This window comes from Adiantum capillus-veneris, unplaced genomic scaffold, assembly GCF_014529385.1.
Source record: "Adiantum capillus-veneris isolate H3 unplaced genomic scaffold, ASM1452938v2 Hic_scaffold_615, whole genome shotgun sequence".
In the NCBI taxonomy this organism is placed as follows: domain Eukaryota; kingdom Viridiplantae; phylum Streptophyta; class Polypodiopsida; order Polypodiales; family Pteridaceae; genus Adiantum; species Adiantum capillus-veneris.
In genome coordinates, this window is record NW_028221659.1 from 33107 (window position 1) to 54232 (window position 21126).

Here is a 21126-nt window from a genome sequence, read left to right on the forward strand (position 1 = left end):
AGTGGTGATGCTACAGAGGTATTGTTATAGCCTATAACATTCCTCCATTCCAAGTGTTGGGCTCGTTTACAGGGCATTGTTGAGAATTTTTTGTGGTTGGCTTGAAGGCTTTTGAAAAGTATGTTGATGGAAAATTAAGGCAGCTTTGTCAATCTAACATATAGATTGAGCAATGTTTAATCCTCTTGAAAATTCTAGAGTTGGCATAAAATTCCACATGACTGCTTGGCTTCAAATCACATGCAAATGGATGATTTCAACTTTTTCTTATCTTTATCCCCCAAAAATTTTGGATTTATTGATGTTTGACGAAGAAACAACAACTACGCGTATAGGTGTGCTACATGTAGAAGCATTGAAAGTGAGAATAGTGACGTTCTTCTTTTACTGTGAAACCACAAATGCCTATTCAACATCATGTTGCTTAGCCCTATTTTTTTGGATTGGTCCTCTTGTAGCAATACACAGTATCAAATTTCACATCAGTAGGTTTACTCTCTGTCACAAGGACAACAAAAATCTGATAAGAAATTGGTAAAGCATCAAAAATTGTCTTCACAAGAGTATTGTTGGGAATGATCCCACCTATGGAAATTAATTGCTCATTGAGATCTTTATTCCCCGCAAGAAACACATCCATATTATCTATCCTGCTTGTGCATACACCTTGGCTTCTAGCTCCTTATGTAGGTAAGCATTTTTTGCCAAATTTGAACTTGCATACAAAGAAGCTAGTTAATCCCATGCTTGTTTTTCTATTTGTGTTGAAACGCTTAACAAAGTGCAATCAACACACGAACCTACACATTCTTAGCATCCCAACATGCTTGCTCAATAGTAAGCAAGATAATTCTAGCAAGCACACTTGTTAGAGCCTGTATCATCATCATCCACATAACATGTATCCACAAAACCAAGTCTTACATCATAACCCTTCAAAATGTTCCGAACAACCTTCACAACAAGGACATGTTGCATCATGTATGCCAAAAAGTGGATAGTTGTCCCCATCTAATTTGTCCTCCTTAGACAACATGCAAAAAAAAAAAAGCAATGTTGTCAACCATGACCAATGATCACTTGATGCAAGGTTGCATGTGAAGAAGAAAGGTTACACAAAGCTAACATGTGCTTATATATAACTCGTGCGACCGGGGCCCTGTGCATGATGAAATATAAGTGTCAACATGCCATGGAAAGAGCTAACTTGCTGCTTGAAACTTGAAACATGATGAGACTTGGGAAGTCTCTGCCCATCCCCTTAAAACACAAGGTGGGTAGCAATAGAGTGACACAAAATAGGCTCATCATCAGATGAGTGCCTTGATGGGAAGCAAATAATTTAAGAGCGACTCCTGTGGTTTGCATATGGGAATCAAAACAATAGACCCAACCACTTCAATCCCTTCATCATCAAACAAAACAGTAGACGAGAGAGAGAGAGAGAGAGAGTTTGTGAACACATGGAGTAATGTGGCACCACCAAACCATAACCACCACCATCCATGGGAGAATGACCACCAATTTGAAGATGAGGGAGAGGTGTGAAGATGCCCCGATATCTCCAAACAATTCCTCTTTGGCACCCACAGTGAGATTGCTGGACGTCGGAAGGTGAAATAAAGACCAGAGAGGACTCACAAAGAGAGTTGGGAAGATGCCTTTTTAAAACAGGCTTTCATTGAGAAAGATGTTGACAGAGAATTATGAATGTTACCAACAAAAAAACAAAAGTCATAAACATCAAGAATGAGAGAAAATTTGGCATCCAACTCTTTCGCCAAAAACAAAAGGAAAGCTTTCAACTCGAGAAATGAACCTTTAGAGAATAACTAAAATCCAATAAAAGGTGTTTAAATCTTTCTAAATACGGCCTTGCCAAGCTCTTGTCACGAGGAAAATAATCATGTCTCAAGAGAGAACCTTACATTTTGCAACGTAGAAAAGACCTATTCAAGTTTAAAAGATCCATGTCAGCTATTTAGAATCCTCGTAATCTCCAACTCGATCCTTTTATCAACCCAGGCCCCTTTTGAATCCAATTTTCTCGGGATGGATATGACTTATTGTAGTTTCACAAGAGCAAAACATGCATAGTCCACCATGAACATGTAAAACTATGGAGGTCACTTTTTACAGCTCACAAAGCCTGGTCTCAATCAATGCCCACAGCAGCCACCATAATTGAAGCCGATGGAGCACATTGCAAAAAGTAAACTAGTATATCACCGCTTCTCAATGCATTTCAAGGAGTTCAAGAAGATAAAACATTTTTCGAGTGTAGACAAGTGCATTTCCCTTTATATGCTTTCATGGGTTTTAACAACAAATCCTATCAAAGCAACCACCCTCCTCCAATCCTTGCCAGGCCAGGCATCCAAAAAGAGTCTCCCCCCTCTTTTCTCTCCCCGTTTTCCGACCTTTGAAGTGTAGGCTTACTTATGACAAATACGATTATCTTGCAATGCCAACATGGTGTCTCTCTTCACATCTTGGACACAGAAACTCTGGTATATCTATATCTATATCTATATCTATATCTAAATCTATATGTGCTTATGGTTTTGTCACAAAAAGGAACCCAAAAAAGGAAGTTACAAAGATTAAATAAAACAATGTAGTAATCCCCAATGAGCTTGCTACTCTTTGCGGTGAATTTTCCATGACCATTAATGAGAGAAAGAGTTAACCTTCGATGGCTCTTTGCAGCAGAATTCCAAAACCTCCAGAAGTCCAACTAGCAAAATAGGAGATACTTGAAACCATCAAACAGCCCACAGGTCATAAAAGAATCTGGACCCTCTCAAATGAAAAATGAGATACTTATGATAGCCCACCGGTCATAGAAGGATCTAAAACCTCTCAAATGAAAAATGAGATACTTACACTACAAACCGTGAGCCTTCAATTTTATTTCACGTGCGGCATAAGATTGTAGTAGAATAAAGTCTCCTGAATGCTCTTCCACAACAGAACCTAGAAGGTTTGCAAATCTAAATATTTTGAAGTGGCGCGTGCATAACTTTGCACTTACCAAACAATGACAAGGTTTGCATCATCAAGCAACCTTTTGTATGAATAATGGTATTACATCAAAGTTTCTAGACCACTGCACAAATTCTTGAGCATCTGTCCAATTAATCCAAAGCAAGAGGCATACAGAAACAATGAGAATGCAAATGCTTACAATCAGACTTTGGAGCTTTCTATTGCAGTTTGGATGTGTTGCAGTGTGTTGAGAATTATCTTGCTGACAGTCTTCATGGATTCCATGGTGTTCAAAAGAATATTGCTGATAGGATTGCTGGAGGGGTTATTCATGTTTCCTGATGCTGGCGGCGCATGGCTTACTACTGTTTGGAAAGAAACTGTAAGAAGACTGCTGGTGGATGGCTTTTTGGAGGCCATGTTACTTCCACTAGCCCCTTCTCCACTTGGGGGCACAAGTGCAGCCGACCTATTCTCTACTGGGCCATCTGGCATTATGGCAAAGCCAGACGGGAGTAGCAGAAAATCTGATGGATCTTCACCCCTTAGCACTCGTGTGAAAGTTGATACATCTACCGGCATGTACACCAAGAGGGATCCAGATTCATCTGTCCAGCTCTCTTGAAGGATAAGAATGTTGCTTTGGCTCGGCCCCTGCATTCAAGATAAGCCACCAAAATAAACAACTTTTCGTGAAAGGTGGCACTTACCCATGAATAAGTTTAGAAAGACTCTTCCTTACGTTCACACGAAGTAGGGAGACACCATTTCCAGGATGTTGGCTTTTTGTTATACGGCTCATCTCTTGTGCGCTGCCATTGGCAAGCACATTACGCTGGAGAACAAAGGACAGGATCAGACTCTTCCTTTTACTTGAGAAAAAAGCTCATGTCGAAGAAGCTTGCAAACACATGAATATGGCACACCAACCTGAGCTCGATATTCTTCACTTCGCAGATAATCAAAAACCCGATAATGGGAGAAGGGAAGCCATGTTGATGTTACAGCACACAGGAGAATGCCATCACCAGAGTTGTCTCTTGTAGTAAAGCGCACGTCGTCTTGATTGCTGCCACTGGCAATTGAAAGATCAACCCAAGAGCTGTTGGCCGTTGAGCTCACGTTGGAGCAGTATTTGTTCATCATCTTCTTTGCAAGTCGCAACATCGCTCGGCGTCCCTCCAGAGTGTTCACAACTACACATTCATCACTCACAAAGTTATCGAACTATGAGCCTCGTACATCCTAAGTCCTTATCAAAAGGAGTAGGGACACATCACATTACACAGAATGGTTATTTACCTCCTAATTCGTGCGCAGGTAGCATGTTTGTGACCAGCAGGCTACCAACATCCTCACAGTACCGCTGTAAAGCACAGATCCAGCGCTTTGCCCCAAAGGCAGACCCACTGCTTAGAAAAGGGACATAGGTATGATTGGCACCATGATAATCAACTTCAACATGCTCCAGCCAAGTGACCTGCAAAGTAAATGGACCGTAGGAGAGACATATCTTCACTGCAGAAGGGAGTGCAAATTTCAAGAGGACACAGCATGTAGGAAAGTTACCTGCAGAAGCCCATTAGGCGAGTCTTGAATGATGCAACCAGAAGGACGCCGCCGGCACTGGAGAAGACATGATGGAGGATTATCACGCAAGCAATCCATTGAGACGTCCACAACAGCCCACTGTTTGTCAGCAGTCTGCTTGCAATACCGTAGAAAGTACATTTGCCGTGATTGCAAAAGAGGAGAAAGAACTTGAAGTTCTGCATACATCTGTTCAGGACACATGTAAAACCATGTTACAAGAATACTGCAGAACACAAGTACTAACTCATCTTAAACCTGAGAATGGTCAGAATCTCACCAGCTGCAAGGCACCATCAAGTGTGGCAGCTGTGCCTGGAGATAGGACTTTAATGGTAAGGGCCTTAGCAATGATGCTTGGAAACATTACCGTCCATTTATTCTGGTATGCAAATGTGACAGGACACCTGATTACAACCGTTGTAATCATCATGTCGTAAACAAAGACAGTTCATAAAGACAGTCAAATGCTGGTGCAAACAATGGCCGACAAGTTTTTTGTGAAGAACACCACCAAGAGAACCTACCGCATCCATGAGGGTATCCAAGAGAGCCACACTGTTCATCCCAACAAGTCCAGTCTCTCTAGTGGCCTCGGTCACCAAACCAGGCAGCCGCTTGCCTGTCCTTCCAGGAAACCTCTTCATATATGCATCAGAGTCCAGCCTTACCACAGGTAGCTGGTCACCTGCTGCTTGCTTTATCCATAAAGGCTCTTCTGCTTGAACCATATGTATAATTTCTTGCAGTGCACTCTCAGCCAGGTCTACCACTGCAGCCTTTTCAGACCCAGATATGCCTCCGGGCCAGCTTAGTGCAACTTCCAGTAGTGTAGGGGCCCCTTGTGATTGTTGCTGATGTTGCTGCTGCTCTCCTCGTCCACTTGTAGTGGGTTCCTGCAAGGTGGGGCGCCTGCCAACCCCCAGCTCCAATGACAAGGAATCTGGAAATGCCACAGCCAGAGGAGGAACCCCTTGTCCTCCAGATACAGCCCTTTTGGCATGCTCCACCTAGACAAAACCAGGCAAGTTGCAACTTCAAATATGACAGAATTGCTGCTAACAGCATTAAAAGAGAAAAGTTGGACAAGCCTTCACATTATTTAGCAACCTCCAAATACTACTTGCAGTACCTTCTAAAAACTACCTCTATAAATACCGAGCTGAAAAAGGAGGTGGCCAAAATGAGATCCACATACAGCCTGATTTTCACCTCTTGCAAAGGTAAGCCTCACCTCATCCCTTAACCATGCATTGTCGACACGCTTTTTATGCTCCTCCATGGGCTCCTGATGTACTGAGGCAGACTCGCTACAAGTGGCCAAGTGATGCTTGATTGCCTCCCTGATTGTGACGTTTTCTGCCCGCAGCCTGTCTACCTCTGCTCTAAGCTGAGTGTTGTCGTGTCGCTCTTGAAGTGTCTGAAATCGTTTCAAAAGAAAAATTAGTAATTACACCTCAGACTCAATCCAATCGTGCCTTGAAGATATTCTATCTCTTTTGGTATACCTTCATTTGATTGCGACGATTCTGAAACCAGAACTTTACTTGTCTTAAGTTCAATCCGAGAGCATTACTGAGCTGTTCTCGTTGTCTTTGATCAGGATGGGCACAACGCTTGAAAAAGCTGCAATGTAAAAGTTCACCTAGTGAGAATGAATAGACCACAGACGTTCAAGTCGGAAATATTGAACCACTATCAGGAATATTTCAATACATAACGTGTAAAGAAAGTACATTATCCAGAGCAATGAGGCTCTAGTTCAACTGAACACACTACCCCTTGCATGTGATTCATGTAAGAGAAATCATCCACAGCTAGGCGAAACAAACAAAGACTTACAGTTCTAATTGATGTATCTGTTCAGCAGTATGGCGGTAAGACTTTTTCTTCCAAGCTTCATCATCATCTTGGTCATCTCCAGAACCAGTCTCCTCTACATGCTTTCCACAGGCATTCTCTTGCTCATCTTGTGATGCATGCCCAGAAGCAGGACCCTCGACATTGATAACACCGGAGGTCTTCCAGAAGCCATTAACAACCTCACCTCTTTGTCCAGGCTTTTGGACCCCACTGGGGCTCTTCCAGAAACTACCATCAGACAAACTCTTCTTGCCTGACGCCTGATCATCAACAGTCACAATTGCCTCTGGCTTTGGTCCGCGCCCATGCTCCTGTTCTGACACTTGGATAATTGTGCAATCAGAATCCATTTTCTTTCCAGGTTCTAGCAACAAAGCAGTTGCTTGTACAGAGGGCTGCTGTTCTCGCTTTGTTTCTTGGGTAGCAGGATGTCTTCCCACTGCCAGCTCCAGCGAGAGAGTGTCCGGTGGTGCTGAAGCAAGAGGCAGCGCAAATTGGGGAACACTGCTGGGCAAAGGTGCGGACCATGCCACAGACTTTGACATCGCATGGTCTAGCTGCAAAAGACATTCGCAGAAAAAAGGAGTTATGACATTGCACAAATATGGCAAATTTGTAATAGAACAAATATATGTACACCGAACTGTGATTATGGAGCAAAGTTGCAAACAAAGCCACCTTAGATTTGAATTCCCTTCCTACAGATGATTGATAAAAAACAGCAAAGATCTTTTGCTGCTGGCACCACATGCACATAACCAAACAGCATGTGCTTCTGAAGTGACTTGCAAAGTGAGAAAAAATAAGGGAAGCAGCCCCAACCTCCTCTCTTAATCTTGTGCTTTCCACTCGTCTCCTCTGCAATTCATCGATGGCTTGTTGCTGTGCCGATACAGGATCGTTGATGGTGGTGAAAGGTGGCATCTGTTGATTAATGGCTTCCCTTATGCTCATATTCTCTTCATTCATCCTCTTGATTTCGGCTCGAAGCTGTGCATTATCAGAACGCTCTCGAAGGGCCTGAGATTAAGCATGCTTGGTCGTTCTTAATCAATTTATTTATTTATTGAAATACTTCGAGGACAGACTCAAATTCTCCAAACATGAAAATGTGATCCAACCAACCTTCATCTGAATTCGTCTATTCTGAAACCAGAACTTCACTTGCATTTCATTCATTCGTAGTGTGTCACTAAGATCCTGCCGAAGCTTTTTGTCCGGCAGGGGGCAATACTTGAACACACTGCAGAGCAGGATAGCGAACAAGCATATCCTTCACAAATTGAGCAATTGTGCTTCCAAAAACCACACTAGTGTACATGAAGACAATTAGGACAGATTCAGCGAAAGAAAGACAGAGAGAGGCTACTTACGATTCAAGCATCTGAACCTGGTCAGGCGTGTGGCGATGTCGCCTAGGGCGCTTTGAGGCATGCTCATAATCTTGATCATCATGAGATGTGCCTTCTCCAGTAATGCGCCTAGAGCTACTGTCATGCTCATCTTTAGAAGACTGCTGATCGTCTCCCGAACCAGTTGTTGTTGCAGCGGCAGCAAGCGAGGCACTCTTCCCATTGTCTTGTTCGTTCCTCAAGGCATGGCGCTGCAGAGCATGCAGCCTGGATGCAGGTGCTTCCTCTCTCACCGTGTAAGAATTGTCCTCAGGCTCGTTCTTGGGCACCACTTTGAGCAGTGAACTTTGGATGTTCCCAGATGCACTGTCCATGCCTTGTTTACTGGCTCATCTTCTGAGGGCAAGCCAGATGTGCTTGTGAGAAGCACACAGGGACACATACATGTAAGAGCACACACACATGCCATGGTGGGCTTGTCTCAAGGAGTCATGCACACACTTACATGTGGAGTAGCAGAATTGGGCTTACCTTAAACATTCTAGCAGACATCAACAACATTGTCCTTCCAGCTTCCCATCGTAGCCTAGGAGAGGACTCTGCTCATACTCTGCATCAGCTGCCGTACAAGCGCCCACGTGGAACAGAGAGAAGGGGGTAGAGAGAGAAAGCGTGAGACAGACAAGAAGAACAAAGACGAAGAAAATCGAGAGCAGTAAAAGAGGGAGCAGAGAGAATATAGAGAGAGAGAGAAAAGAGACACAGATGCAGGGGCAGAAGTGGAGAAGAGGCAGAAGAGGCGGCAAGCAGAAGTGAAGTGCCTGCAAAAGCATTTAGAGAGAGAATGAGGGAAGAAGCAAGCAGTAAATGAGGGCTAAAGAGAACTGCACAGACAGAGCACTTAAAAGGTTTACACTCGGATGTCAAGAGAGAGGATGAATTGAGTTGTGGAGGGAGGAAGGATCTCATCATAAATATAACTATGGAGAAGATCAATGACAGCTTTCTCTCCTCTTTTCCTATCTCATTTATTCCTTTTCTCTCTCCCCCATCAGTAGTCTACTTAGAGAGTCATTACTACAAGCCATGTTCTCTCTCTACCCCTCTCTCTCTCTCTCTCTCTATAATAATTTCTATTTCTGAGTGATCTCCCCATGACTGCATGGCCCATGACACATGAGACTCCCTCCAGGCCCTCTTCTCTCATGAGTCAAAAGGCACAGGACCTTATGGCCTAGGCCTCACTTAGCCCCAACTTCCAAGGTTCTTCCCCCCCTCCCTCTTCAGCACTACCTAACACACGGTGGCCCGTGGGATCTACAGCGTTGAAGTGAAGCATATTTTTCAGTGAAATTCGAACGCCGTTCTATTTGTCTTTGTTTACTTTTTTGGCCGTGTTTATTTTTGCCTCTGTTCGAGTTCACTTTATCAAAGAGTGGTTTCGCCTTAGAGATAAGCAACCCCACGGGCACGTGGTTAGGACATTGGGCTGTCAAACAAGAGGTCTCGAGTTCGAGTCTCCGACCGGGGGGGGGGGTTGGATTAATGCGTTGGCTTTTTTCTCCGTCTCCATCCTCCTTGGGATCCCCGCAACGAGTTGACATCGTTGATCCCACCGCCCTAGGGTCATTAAGACCTCGTGTTAGATATTGTTGAGGTCCTCCTCTCTCTCTCTCTCTCTCTCTCTAGCCATTCGACGCTTCGCTTCGACTAGTTTTTTGCGATTGCGCCCACTCACCCACACCGGCATGTCTCAAGGGTTGAACCATAGTGGGTGTCCTTAGGGCCCCTCACATGAGAGAAAGAGAGAGGGACAGAGAGAGAGAGAGTTTGTTGGCCTAGTAGTAAAGGTAAGATCAATGACAGCTTTCTCTCCTCTTTTCCTATCTCATTTATTCCTTTTCTCTCTCCCCCATCAGTAGTCTACTTAGAGAGTCATTACTACAAGCCATGTTCTCTCTCTACCCCTCTCTCTCTCTCTCTATAATAATTTCTATTTCTGAGTGATCTCCCCATGACTGCATGGCCCATGACACATGAGACTCCCTCCAGGCCCTCTTCTCTCATGAGTCAAAAGGCACAGGACCTTATGGCCTAGGCCTCACTTAGCCCCAACTTCCAAGGTTCTTCCCCCCCTCCCTCTTCAGCACTACCTAACACACGGTGGCCCGTGGGATCTACAGCGTTGAAGTGAAGCATATTTTCCAGTGAAATTCGAACGCCGTTCTATTTGTCTTTGTTTACTTTTTTGGCCGTGTTTATTTTTGCCTCTGTTCGAGTTCACTTTATCAAAGAGTGGTTTCGCCTTAGAGATAAGCAACCCCACGGGCACGTGGTTAGGACATTGGGCTGTCAAACAAGAGTTCTCGAGTTCGAGTCTCCGACCGGGGGGGGTTGGATTAATGCGTTGGCTTTTTTCTCCGTCTCCATCCTCCTTGGGATCCCCGCAACGAGTTGACATCGTTGATCCCACCGCCCTAGGGTCATTAAGACCTCGTGTTAGATATTGTTGAGGTCCTCCTCTCTCTCTCTCTCTCTCTCTCTCTCTCTCTCTCTCTCTCTCTCTCTCTAGCCATTCGAAGCTTCGCTTCGACTAGTTTTTTGCGATTGCGCCCACTCACCCACACCGGCATGTCTCAAGGGTTGAACCATAGTGGGTGTCCTTAGGGCCCCTCACCTTTACTACTAGGCCAACAAACTCTCTCTCTCTCTCTCCCTCTCTCTTTCTCTCATGTGACGCTTGGACGTACCATGCGTTCCAAAAGCATGCACACGTCTTTCGTCCTTTGGTAACTAGTAAATTGTCCCTTTACCATCTGGAACGTAATGACATCCTCCATCCCAACACCTTCCTTCTGTTTTTCTATGTTCGCTATCTTCAAAGCTTCTAATGTTGGCATCAAGTGCACCTATAGCCACTAGACGTGATAAGGATCTCCATGACAATTGTTCACCCTAGTAGAGAGTACGGCCAAGCGCATTTGTGTGCCTAGATTGCACTTAAACTAGCAAAGGAAAATGCAAGAGAATCAACATCAGTTGCAGTGGCATAATACCATTTGTCGTGACGAGCATTTTTAAACCAAGCAACAATCTGATGGCCTCACCCCTCAAAAATGAAAACTTACATGTGCTTCTTAGAAGCTCTTGTGGGCAATGAACTTAGTGCAATGGCCCCACTAGTCAAAATGTTTACGATCGAACAGCTAAAGTCTCACGTTAATTGGCTGTAAAGAAGTTGTCACTTGTTTACTTTGAAGATTCATTGATTTTGCATTCATCTCTCTCTCTCTCTCTCCACTTTCACACTAATGGATAAAGCCTCAGTAAGCAGTTTTGTAGGTCAAAGTCCAGCCTCTTGTTGTATGCGTGAAGAACTTACTCGAAGGTAGGGGTCATTTTTCCAAGTTTGTGCCAAAAGCTACTCTCGAGGAATTATGTGCAATATTCATGATATGCACATGGCGGGTAGCACCCTTACATGTGGAACCCCTCTTTGTCATTTACTCCTTTTAGCATTTACAAATTGCCCCTCATTCCTAGTTAGCTTCTTGCTCATGAGAAAGATTCTCCGTCTAGGGTCTCCCACTCTCTCTTTCTTATATTCTCTCCTTGCCCACAAGGAATCGTTCAAACTTGTGCCAGGCTTGCCCTTTCTCATGCGTACAATATTGGAGGGGATTCATGCGTGTCAAACAATGTTAACGATTTAAGGCAACCATGTACAAAGGTGTAGCTGATGGGCACGATGTAATCCTACACCGTCTTGTGATAGGGTGGAGTTTTAGAGGATGCCTACTTTGTCATATTCAAGTGGCTATTTCCCTACATTGCCAAGTGATCATGACTTGCTATCGCTTATTTCCATACTTGTCGCCAACTAGTAATTGTCTCAAAACGTCATCGGGTGTGGACATGGTGGGTAGGGTGGAGCAAACGGAGTCAAGCTTGCAGAGTGGCAAATACAAAAACCCTCACAGGAAGATCCTCGTTTTATCCTTGCATTAGGGAGTTAGCCCTCATGGAGCCTCTTACATGGATACCAAGAGGCAAAAAAACAATAGGCTCACGAAAAGGAGTTAGACAAAACAATTTAGGTGTTCACAACCCCTCATCCGAGCTTGGGGATCTCTCATCAGTATCTCACATGGAATGTCCTTCATAAGATCTATGGTTGAGACTAGGCACCATAGGTCAAGGGAAAAGTGCATGGCCTTCTTAGCATCTTCCCTTCGCAGGCTTGGAGAAGTTAAGAGAACAATTGTGTCTTCTGCGATTGCTACCCGCTTTCCACCTTCCCTTGAGGTAGGAGTGCACGCCAACAAATTGCAAGCATTTTCACCATAACCTCTGATGGGAACAAGAAAAGTTCGCAACTAGTTGTGAACCCAGCCTGCATGTGAACTACCTCTATCATTTCATGCATTGACAAGAAAAAAAAAAAAAAACATTTGCTTATCTTGGGTACCCATTTGTCAGCCCATCCACTCATAATGTGCACCCATTCTAATGTATATTTATGGTACGGATGCACTATGTTTGTCTTGCTTGCAGCAATTATTATTGGATCGCTAGGCCTAAAGACTTTTCTCTCAACGACTCACAACTCACTACTTAGTACTCCATGTTTCCCAAGGGCCAAAGTCTCACGCACAAAGGAGATTGAGAGGTGATCCCTTGGGAGCAGCACTCACACAGGAGGTTTCAAATAAGCATCAATCGAAACTATATTATTTTTGCTAAATCCTGGATTAGACTATGTGGTGGGGTTAACTCTCAAGAAAATGGCTAGCCTATATATGAGCAGTTCACATGCGACAATTGCTGGTTGGTACACCAGCAATTCATGAAAGTATAGAGTTTATGCAACACATGTAACAAGGCAATGTTGATTCAAGATTTCCATTGGATGCTTGACCTTTGCCACAAGCTCTCGAATGAAGTGGAATGATCGAGAGCTAATAATTCGGGCATTAAAAAATGTGGCATAGAAGATTAGTCCGATGTGCAGATACGTGCGCGAGTTTACTTTTTTTATTCGAGTTTACTTCTGCTTGCACTAGTTGATTACATAAGGTTGTGGTTTCCTATAAGGGACAACCAAATGGACACACGGATGTGGTAAGGCCCTTACATTGCCAATCGAGGGGTGGTGGGTTCCAATTGCGAGGGGGCTTCAAAGGTGATGCTTTCTTGTAGCCGTAGATCTTCCTCAAGATGTGCAAGCTTGTCTCCAATTGGATGTGCCACTGCAAGGCTTCCACCCCACGTGATCTAGCATTGTGGGTGTGCATGCTACTATGCCATGTATGCTAGCTAGGCCTTTGAAACTCATCAACAAGGATCGTTAAAATGGTAGGCAACATGTCAAAAAGTTATAAACTACTCTTTGAGAGCTACCAATGTACCTGCAAATTGCTCTTTCCAATACTTTATATAAAATTGTGAATGCCATAATAGTGTATGATGGCCCCCACCCCCACTTTAGAGAGGTGTAATGCACTGTATACACAAATGTTCTCTTGTCTTTTAATCAAGCCTTTATCTCTTTGGCCATAAAGACAAATTGTAGCCATGTGCAACAATAAAACATGCGTTTCAGGTTTTGGGTGAAAAAAGTGTTTACAAAAAGCTGACATATCTCGTATTTTGCATCAACTATTATTCCAACTAGTATAGCTAGCGGCTTCGTCGCCTCTCTCTCTCTCTCTCTCTCTCTCTCCCCGTCATTGTGTTCCCAGGCGTTGCAGACCACATCTGTCGGTTGAAGGAGAAGTTGACATGTGGCGCGGGGGGGGGGGGGGGGGGAACCTGAATTCCCTTCCCCTTTATCTTTAGTATAGATATCTCGGCCAGATTTCAAGCTTGCCTTAAAGAAGAGCCACATTGCCACAAGATCTAACACATTTTAGCGAAAAATCAGTGAAATAAAAAATCGACAAACCTCGTAAATTTTGACGCAAAAATGGAGAAAAGAATTTTGACTGTGTCCATTTATAGAATAACTATCTCTTTTGAACACTCGTGCTAAAGGCCCTCTTAGGTGGGGTTTTGATAAGGCACCAACATACTTGCTTCGTCTCTCCCCTTCGAGTCTACTTGGTCCTCAAGGCATAAGAGGAGGGGTTTTTTAAGAGCTAAGGAACAAGTTGTCACCAATGAGGATGCGAGTGCTCTAGCCTAGGATCAAAATATATTGCCAATATTTTGCATTGAGAGCCTCCAAAGGGGTGCTAACATGATACTTTGGTGAGTCCCTTTTTTATAGTCCATTGGATGTGTGTCAATGCTAAAGCATCATCCCATCCTCCATCTCTTCTTGCATCTCTTATGAATTCAAACTTGGGAGTCCATCCTAAGTAAGCCAGCACAAGTTGACTATATAGTAGTTGGTGGTGTTTTGTTATCAAAGACAATATGTGCCATGGAGGCCAATCACGATGCCATATTCTAGTTTTGGAGATCAAGTAATGATGTAGGATAAGCCCCTACTTAAGGAGACTAAGAATTGGGCAGGGAAGCGTTGGATCTACAGTTTGACAAATTTGATCGGTAGAGGTGCAAACGATGCATTGCATCATCCTCTTCCTGGCAAGCTAGGTGGCTTTGCTTGTAGTGGAGGAAGCACGTTTTGGGATAGAAGTTCACACTTTTCGATGCACAAAAGGGGAGAAGTGAATTTGTACATGCATGAGCCACTTAAAGGATAGGTGCACACAAGGTTTGATCCACTCTCCCTACATATAGGGATGATCCACCTCAAATTTCTTTATTCAGAAATTGAAACAAGGTCGGATGCTTGTAGGGGGTGTACCTCTTATTAGAGGAGCATGTCTGCTTATTGGTGATCTATTAAATCCTAGTTGGTCTTTGTATCGGCGAACCTTGTACTTGAGATAACCAAAGATAATCACATTATTTCTTGTAGGCATTTCTTCAACGTCTCTCTCTCTCTCTCTCTCTCTCTCTCTCTCTCTCTCTCTCTCTCTCTCACTCGCCATAAAAGTGCAAAAGAGTTATTTGAAGAGAGAGACAAAATGTGCATATGGGAAGGTCTATGCCTCTCTCTCTCTCTCTCTCTCTCTCTCTCTCTCTCTCTCTCTCTCTCTCTCTCTCTCTAACACACACACACACACACTCCGTAGATAGATGACATCTTCTCTTCTACACAAGCACATATCTTGTTTACTTGCATGTGTCCAAAATCCTCTGTGTGTGTGTGTGTGTGTGTGTGTTTCAAAGGTTGTTTGGGAGAAAACGCTAGCTTGGGCACTAGTCTCCCTCTTTCTTTCTCTCACTCTTGGTCACTCTCTTGTAATTATATTGTGAGTAATTAATTTTTTTTGGGTAATTTCTTCAATGATTATTGTAATAAAAGCCCACTCTAGTCGCAAGCACACATATCGTCACAGTCCTTGGTAGATTGGTTTTGCAACCAACGATTGGCTACAACAGGAAGACACCCGCGAAATTTGAGTCTTAAAATTCTGCCTGCTGAAGTGTAAGCAAGGCACAACATTCCGTATGCCACCTGCTAACTTGGCACCCTCCCAGTGATCGTGACGATCGAAAATGGGCATTGGTTGACCCATTCTGCCAGCAGGCTCTCGACTACCATGGGTTGCCTAAACTGTAGAATGCGCCTCTCAATGCCCATTCCCTACACCATCAACAATCAATTTTGTGCTAAAAATCAACAATCACTCATTCGAACGAATTGTAATATGGGTGCTTCTGCTTATTAATGAGCCCTAGAAATTTATTTATTTTTCTAAACTCACAATTGTGAGTAGATGTAGATCAAAAGAACCTAAAAAGCCATGAATCCAATTAGAGTCGACAAACCTCGACCCTCAATGGGGTAAGGACAATGAAATTGGGAATGTTGAACCAGTGGCCCAAAGTAGTGCATCTGGGAGCTTTCAATGGAAATTTTGCAAGTTGCAAAACAAGCGGGGACCTTTCAATGGAAATTTTGCAAGTTGCATAGTAACATTTTGACTCGCAGTTCTTTTGGAGAAGACAATACATCCACTCACAATTGTGAGTGCGGGATTGAAAAAACATTTTTGACTCACTATTCAACAGTTTTGAGCCCCTAAAGTAGTACACACATTGGGCCAAAAATAGTGCAAAATGGTGATCGCCGTTTGACTCAAATATCTAACGATCAACAAAGCTCAAACATAGCTTTTCGCACAAATGCATTCATTTTCTGGTGCACCAACGTTTTAATTTTTTATCTAACTAGAGACATGGAGCTCATCCCGTAATTGCTTCCTTTATCTCCTTTATCCTATATCCTAGGTCTCTAAAATTTTGAAAAACATCTAAAATGCAAAAGTGAAGGGTAATGGTGTACCTGATGAAAAGCCTAGTGACATTGGAAAGTCAAAAGACTCTGTAGTCTTTATGGAAAGGGAGTGTCAAGCAAATGTGGCTTTACCTTTCCAGTAGTGGTTCTTTCAGTGTGTTATATTTGTGTCGGATTTATCATTTTGAAAGCCATTAGGAGAAATAAAACTTTGATTATTTAAATGTGTGAAAGAAAGGTTCTAAACACTAACATACAAACCTTTCTTTTCATGCCTACTCTCTATTTGATGGCTCTTCTCTATTTGACACACCATGAACATTGAGGGATTCAAGGGTGGGGGTGAATTTGGTGACAGGGATGCTCGTATTCTAAAGTTGGGTGAAACGTGTAAATGAAGGGCAAAATGTAAATTTAGACTTGAGTTCCCTCTTTACTCACCCAAAGACTTGAACCTATGACATCACACATGGCAATCCGATGCCCTAACCACTCATGCATAAGTGCTTCTTGAAAATAATGGAAGTCTGCATGGTTTTGTAAATGCAAGCCGTTGTAAATTTTAGAAGATTGATAAGTTTAAGTGCTTAGGTGACATTGTAAATTCGAAGCTCCAAATTCACGACCCCGATTTCGCCTGCAGATATCAAATAAATGCCCACCCTCGATCCTCTAGATATTCTTGGGGTGTCATATAGAAAGAAGGCTCTTCACGAGTCTAACCAAGTAGTGCTAACTCAAGCATGCCATGCCACCATCCAAACTAATTGTTAGCTTCTTTTTTTAAATAGCTCCAAATTTGCATTATTAATGAAGACTCAACCAAAATAGCCTTGCAATGACTGACTTTCTTTATTGATAGAAGGCTATAAGCATAAGTATTATGTTTTTTTAAATGCATGCACTCTGTTGGCGGATTGACCGAATGGATGTCCACCTGGCCGGACACGTTGCCGAACATCACATTTGTACTCTATTATTTTTCCGAGCTAGTGTAGTGATACTTTGTGTAAATCCTGATTCCATAGTAGCAAGTCAATCCCCTGAGTTGTAATTCTGTCAAGGATATGTGTAAAAGCCCATTAGCCATTTAGAAAGCCCTAGGTATAAAAGTCAATAACCTTAAGGTGAAAGGAGGCTTATCTTTTAAAGAGAAATAAGCTCTGCTGTACGTACGCTCAAGAGACTTCTCAGCTATAACTTGTTGGGTAAATCCGTTTTCAATTCCAAAACTTGCATTGTGTTCCTCTTTCTTTGCTCTCTCATTCAAGTGTAAGCATTGTCAGTTTCGTTGAGATTCGCAACCTACTCGTTAGTGAGCCTAATATTCATATTTGAGGGCTTAATTCACTTTTTTTTTAACGTTTCGACCATAGGAGAGTGTTCGTAGACCATAAGGTCACCTTTCTGGTATGTTCTGTTGCAGTTTTCAAGACCTTGATCATGATGGATCGTGATTTTGGGACCTTGTTGGATTGCAACCATACTTGGTAGGATAATGCTCCTACGTGTCTTAGACCTCATTCTAAAGTTTCGTTGCATTTTGACTTTGATTGAATGCCAAAATGGTGTGATGACCTAAAGTGGTGAAGTAGGATATATGCAGATTTGTTTATCATTGAGTGATGGTTTGCTTGTTGAGTTGGTATGTTTGCTTGTTAGGTTCACTTCTTGAGATTAACAACCTCAAAGAGTCTCAATGCCCCATCCGAGTCACTTCCCTAAGTATTGGCATATTATGTTAGTGACAAATAGCTATGCTACAAACATCCGTCACGGCGACTCGCTAACATTGACGCCATTGCCGAGGAATGATCCTTAGATGGTAAGTGACCTAGTGCGTATTTAGAGCGTTCTTTTGTCTTTCCATTCCATTTACACTTTAGCAGTGAAGCCGCTAGACACGGGGTTTAGTGCTTGATAGAGTTTAGAAGTCAAGGACTTGCTAGATCTATTCTCAAGAGGTATAGGGTAAAGGGGCCAATAAAAAACCGGCCCCCTTTAATGGGACCCTAGACTCCCCAAGTTTAAAATTGTAAAGGTCCAATGTAGGGACACAAGTGGCCTTGTGGTGAGGTGGTTAGCTCAACTCAACTTAAAATCACTGCCGTTGGATCTGGGTTCAAGCCTTGTTGGCTGCCATGTCCCACAATAACCCCCTCGTGTGGCTTTCCACTCACGTCCATTTTTGTTACACAGAAAATCTTCGACGTCGTTGCACGTCGCTGAAGAAGCACCGTTCGTGGGCGAGATTTTACTATAGGTAGGCGTTGATGAGCTCTTCCAATTGTGCTCGTCCAACCTGAAAATGGTGGAGTATGCTGGCTGCAATTTGCGAAGCCCCTTAGGTGGCCTTAAGTTGGGGGTTTTACCCTAGAGGGTTATGAGTGAGATAGCCAAAAGCATTTCATTTTTTGATTTTGTATATGCTTTCAGAGTGTTGTACGGATTTTTGTTTTGACCTTATTTTGTACCGTTCTCTTTGTTTTTCTTCCTAGTTTCATTTTAATACTTAAGAGTAGGGTAATTAGAAACTACCATAGTCAAACTTGAACTGAAAGATCACGATAAAAATTGTTGAGAATCATATTTTGGGTAAAACGACCATAAACTCTAAAAAATTGAAAATTTGATGGTCAGACCTCAAAAGTTGATCTAAATTTAAAAATAAGTGCAAAACGGGCATAACCAAACCACAGAGAGTGAATCTGAAAAGTTTCATGTTGTTTGGTGCAGAAACATGGATCGCGATCCATGTAAGAAACTCTGAACTCATACCATTGGGTCCAGTGTGGTTCCAGATCACTGAATATACAATTTTGGTAAAAAATTGGCATTGAAAACTCATTCAAATCAAGAAATTGGGCAAAAGACACAAAAACCTTGAAAATTGACCAAAATTTGGAGCTTTTCAACTTTTTGAGATCCAAATCCAAAAATAACATTATCAAAACTATCACAATACACTGAAGATTTCACCTTTGGTTGGTCAAAACTCATTCAAATTTTAAATTTTTTTAAAGAAGCGGGCTACAAACATCATAAGCTATCAACTCCTAAATCCCAAATCCAGAAGTGATGGAACATGGATCGTGATCCATGTCTCCTATATGAATTTTTGGACAACAACTATACCAGCCTGTAGAGAGAGCATTGTGAACAAAAGTTCGCAAAGGAGGTTTATCAAAAAAGTCCAATAAACTCATCAAAAGTGCCAAAAACAGTTCAAGGTGAAAAACATTTAAAACAGACTTGAATATTGACTTTTGATTGACCTAATCAAGTCCAAACCACACAGAAACTATATAGCCGAGATCATGGACCAAGGGCAAGCTGTGTGGCAAGTTTCATCACCTTCTAACACAAGGGTACATGGATCGCGATCCATGTCTCCCTATCAGAGACTGAGACCAAACTTGTGCCATCGCTAGAGCAGGTCACAAGGAGTCTAGTGGTTTTTCAAAACTGAATTTGGATATCAAAACCCAAGTCCAAAGCCCAAAACTATCAAGCATTCTGACAAAGTACAAGAATTGACCTAATTTCCAATTCAGAGGTCCAAATCCAAAAAAAATTGATACCATAGCACCTACTAATGATGTTGATTCTGATGGTACCAAGAAAAATCATTTTGGCCTCCAAACATGGATCGCGATCCATGTCCCCACGGTAACAGGTTGACCTGAAGTTTTCCAGATCTGTAGTGCATACATAAGGAAACATCTCCCCAAGTCCAGTTTTGGAAAAAAATGAGCAGATTTGCGTCAAAAGGCAACAAAATAGGTGATAGACTGAAAACCACAGTGCAAACCTAGTATTGGGCATTTGACCTAGCAAAACAAGTCCAAATCCAAAAAAGATTTGAGATTTAGCTTGTGGACATAGCGAGTGACTAGGTGCCAAGAGATCAAGTCCATATGTGGTTGAACATGGACCGCGATCCATGTCCCCCAACCTCAGAACTTGATGAAAATTGGCACAGAGCCTGATGAGTGCGCGTGTGCGTGTACGGAGTGAGTGCAAGAGAGGGGAAGAAGAGAATGGGGAAGGGGGAGATGCATAGGCAGCCACTCTGTGGGTTAGTGGAGAAGAAAGAGAAGAAGACAACTCTTCCTCTTTCTCTCCCTATATTGAAAAAGGGAAAATCAAGTGTACAAGGGTGGTTTCCCACAGCCACCTGGCCTACACCCCAACAACCTCCCACTTGAAGGTCATGGTGGCCAATAGTGGCATTAGTATAGTTAGTCTATACAAAATTGATGAAGCATTGCCGAGGCTTCATCCTACACCCATAAGTTCTATACAATGTGTAAATCGCTCCGAGGCTAGGCTCTTTGTGAGAGCATCTGCGGGGTTGTCATCAGTGTGAACCTTGACAAGCTCGATACGCTTGCCAGCCAATGCATCTCGTATGACATGGTATCTGACCTCTATGTGTTTCAACTTTGAGTGAAACACTGGATTCTTTGCCAAAGCAATGGCACTCTGACTATGACAATGTAGTACTAGAACCTCGTGAATGCCCAAATCTCCCACTAGACGAGCCAACCATATGGCTTCCTTGCTGGCATCAGACGCAGCAACATATTCTGCCTCAGTGGTAGATGAAGACATGCAATCTTGGAGACACGATCTCCAAGAGATAGCTGCTCCAGCAAACATGAACACATAGCCAGATGTGGATCTTCTACGATCCACGCAACTCGCATAATCCGCATCCGTGTAACCTACAATAGATGCATCACTGTTTCCGCAGCGTAAACACTTGCTAGCTGTACCTTTCAAATATCTGAGGATTTTCTTCACTGCTTCCCAATGCTTCTTGCCAGGGTTTTCCATGTACCTACTAACCACTCCCATTGCATGTGCAATGTCTGGTCTTGTGGCTATCATAGCGTACATCAAACTGCCAACTGCTGAAGAATATGGTACTTTCACCATTTCCTCTTTTTCAGCCACTGTCTTGGGAGAGTCTTCCTTGCTAAGTTTGGAGTATGCTTGCATTGGGGTACTCAATGA

At 42.9% G+C, this 21126-nt stretch overlaps 1 protein-coding gene across 2 annotated transcripts; it reads right to left on the minus strand.

Annotated features, from left to right (window-relative positions):
* Positions 1-2962: 2962 nt before the first annotated feature.
* Positions 2963-8796, minus strand: LOC147416680 (homeobox-leucine zipper protein HDG2-like). Of its 2 annotated transcripts, none has more exons than XM_086508169.1 (14): positions 8325-8796; positions 7815-8186; positions 7567-7684; positions 7264-7461; positions 6421-6998; positions 6087-6204; positions 5813-5998; positions 5106-5588; positions 4859-4960; positions 4558-4767; positions 4291-4468; positions 3919-4184; positions 3731-3823; positions 2963-3642 (listed from the first exon to the last, which is right to left on the minus strand). In XM_086508169.1, the coding sequence occupies exons 2-14, from the start codon at positions 8165-8167 to the stop codon at positions 3190-3192; spliced, it is 3336 nt and encodes a 1111-aa protein (XP_086364295.1). In that variant the 5' UTR covers positions 8168-8186; positions 8325-8796; the 3' UTR covers positions 2963-3189. The 2 variants fall into 2 exon arrangements, with proteins under 2 accessions (XP_086364295.1, XP_086364294.1); XM_086508168.1 differs by having other exon boundaries at positions 7815-8189; positions 8325-8795.
* Positions 8797-21126: the final 12330 nt, after the last annotated feature.

What these genes read in the sequence shown, in the direction of transcription:
- LOC147416680 (XM_086508169.1), bottom strand. Translation starts at nt 8,167, where the DNA reads ATGGACAGTGCATCTGGGAACATCCAAAGTTCACTGCTCAAAGTGGTG. An exon ending in ACCTGCGCACGAATTAGGAG is followed by an intron (nt 4,185 to 4,290) that starts GTAAATAACCAT and finishes ATGAATGTGTAG; the next exon opens with TTGTGAACACTCTGGAGGGA. An exon ending in GTGAAGAATATCGAGCTCAG is followed by an intron (nt 3,824 to 3,918) that starts GTTGGTGTGCCA and finishes TTTGTTCTCCAG; the next exon opens with CGTAATGTGCTTGCCAATGG.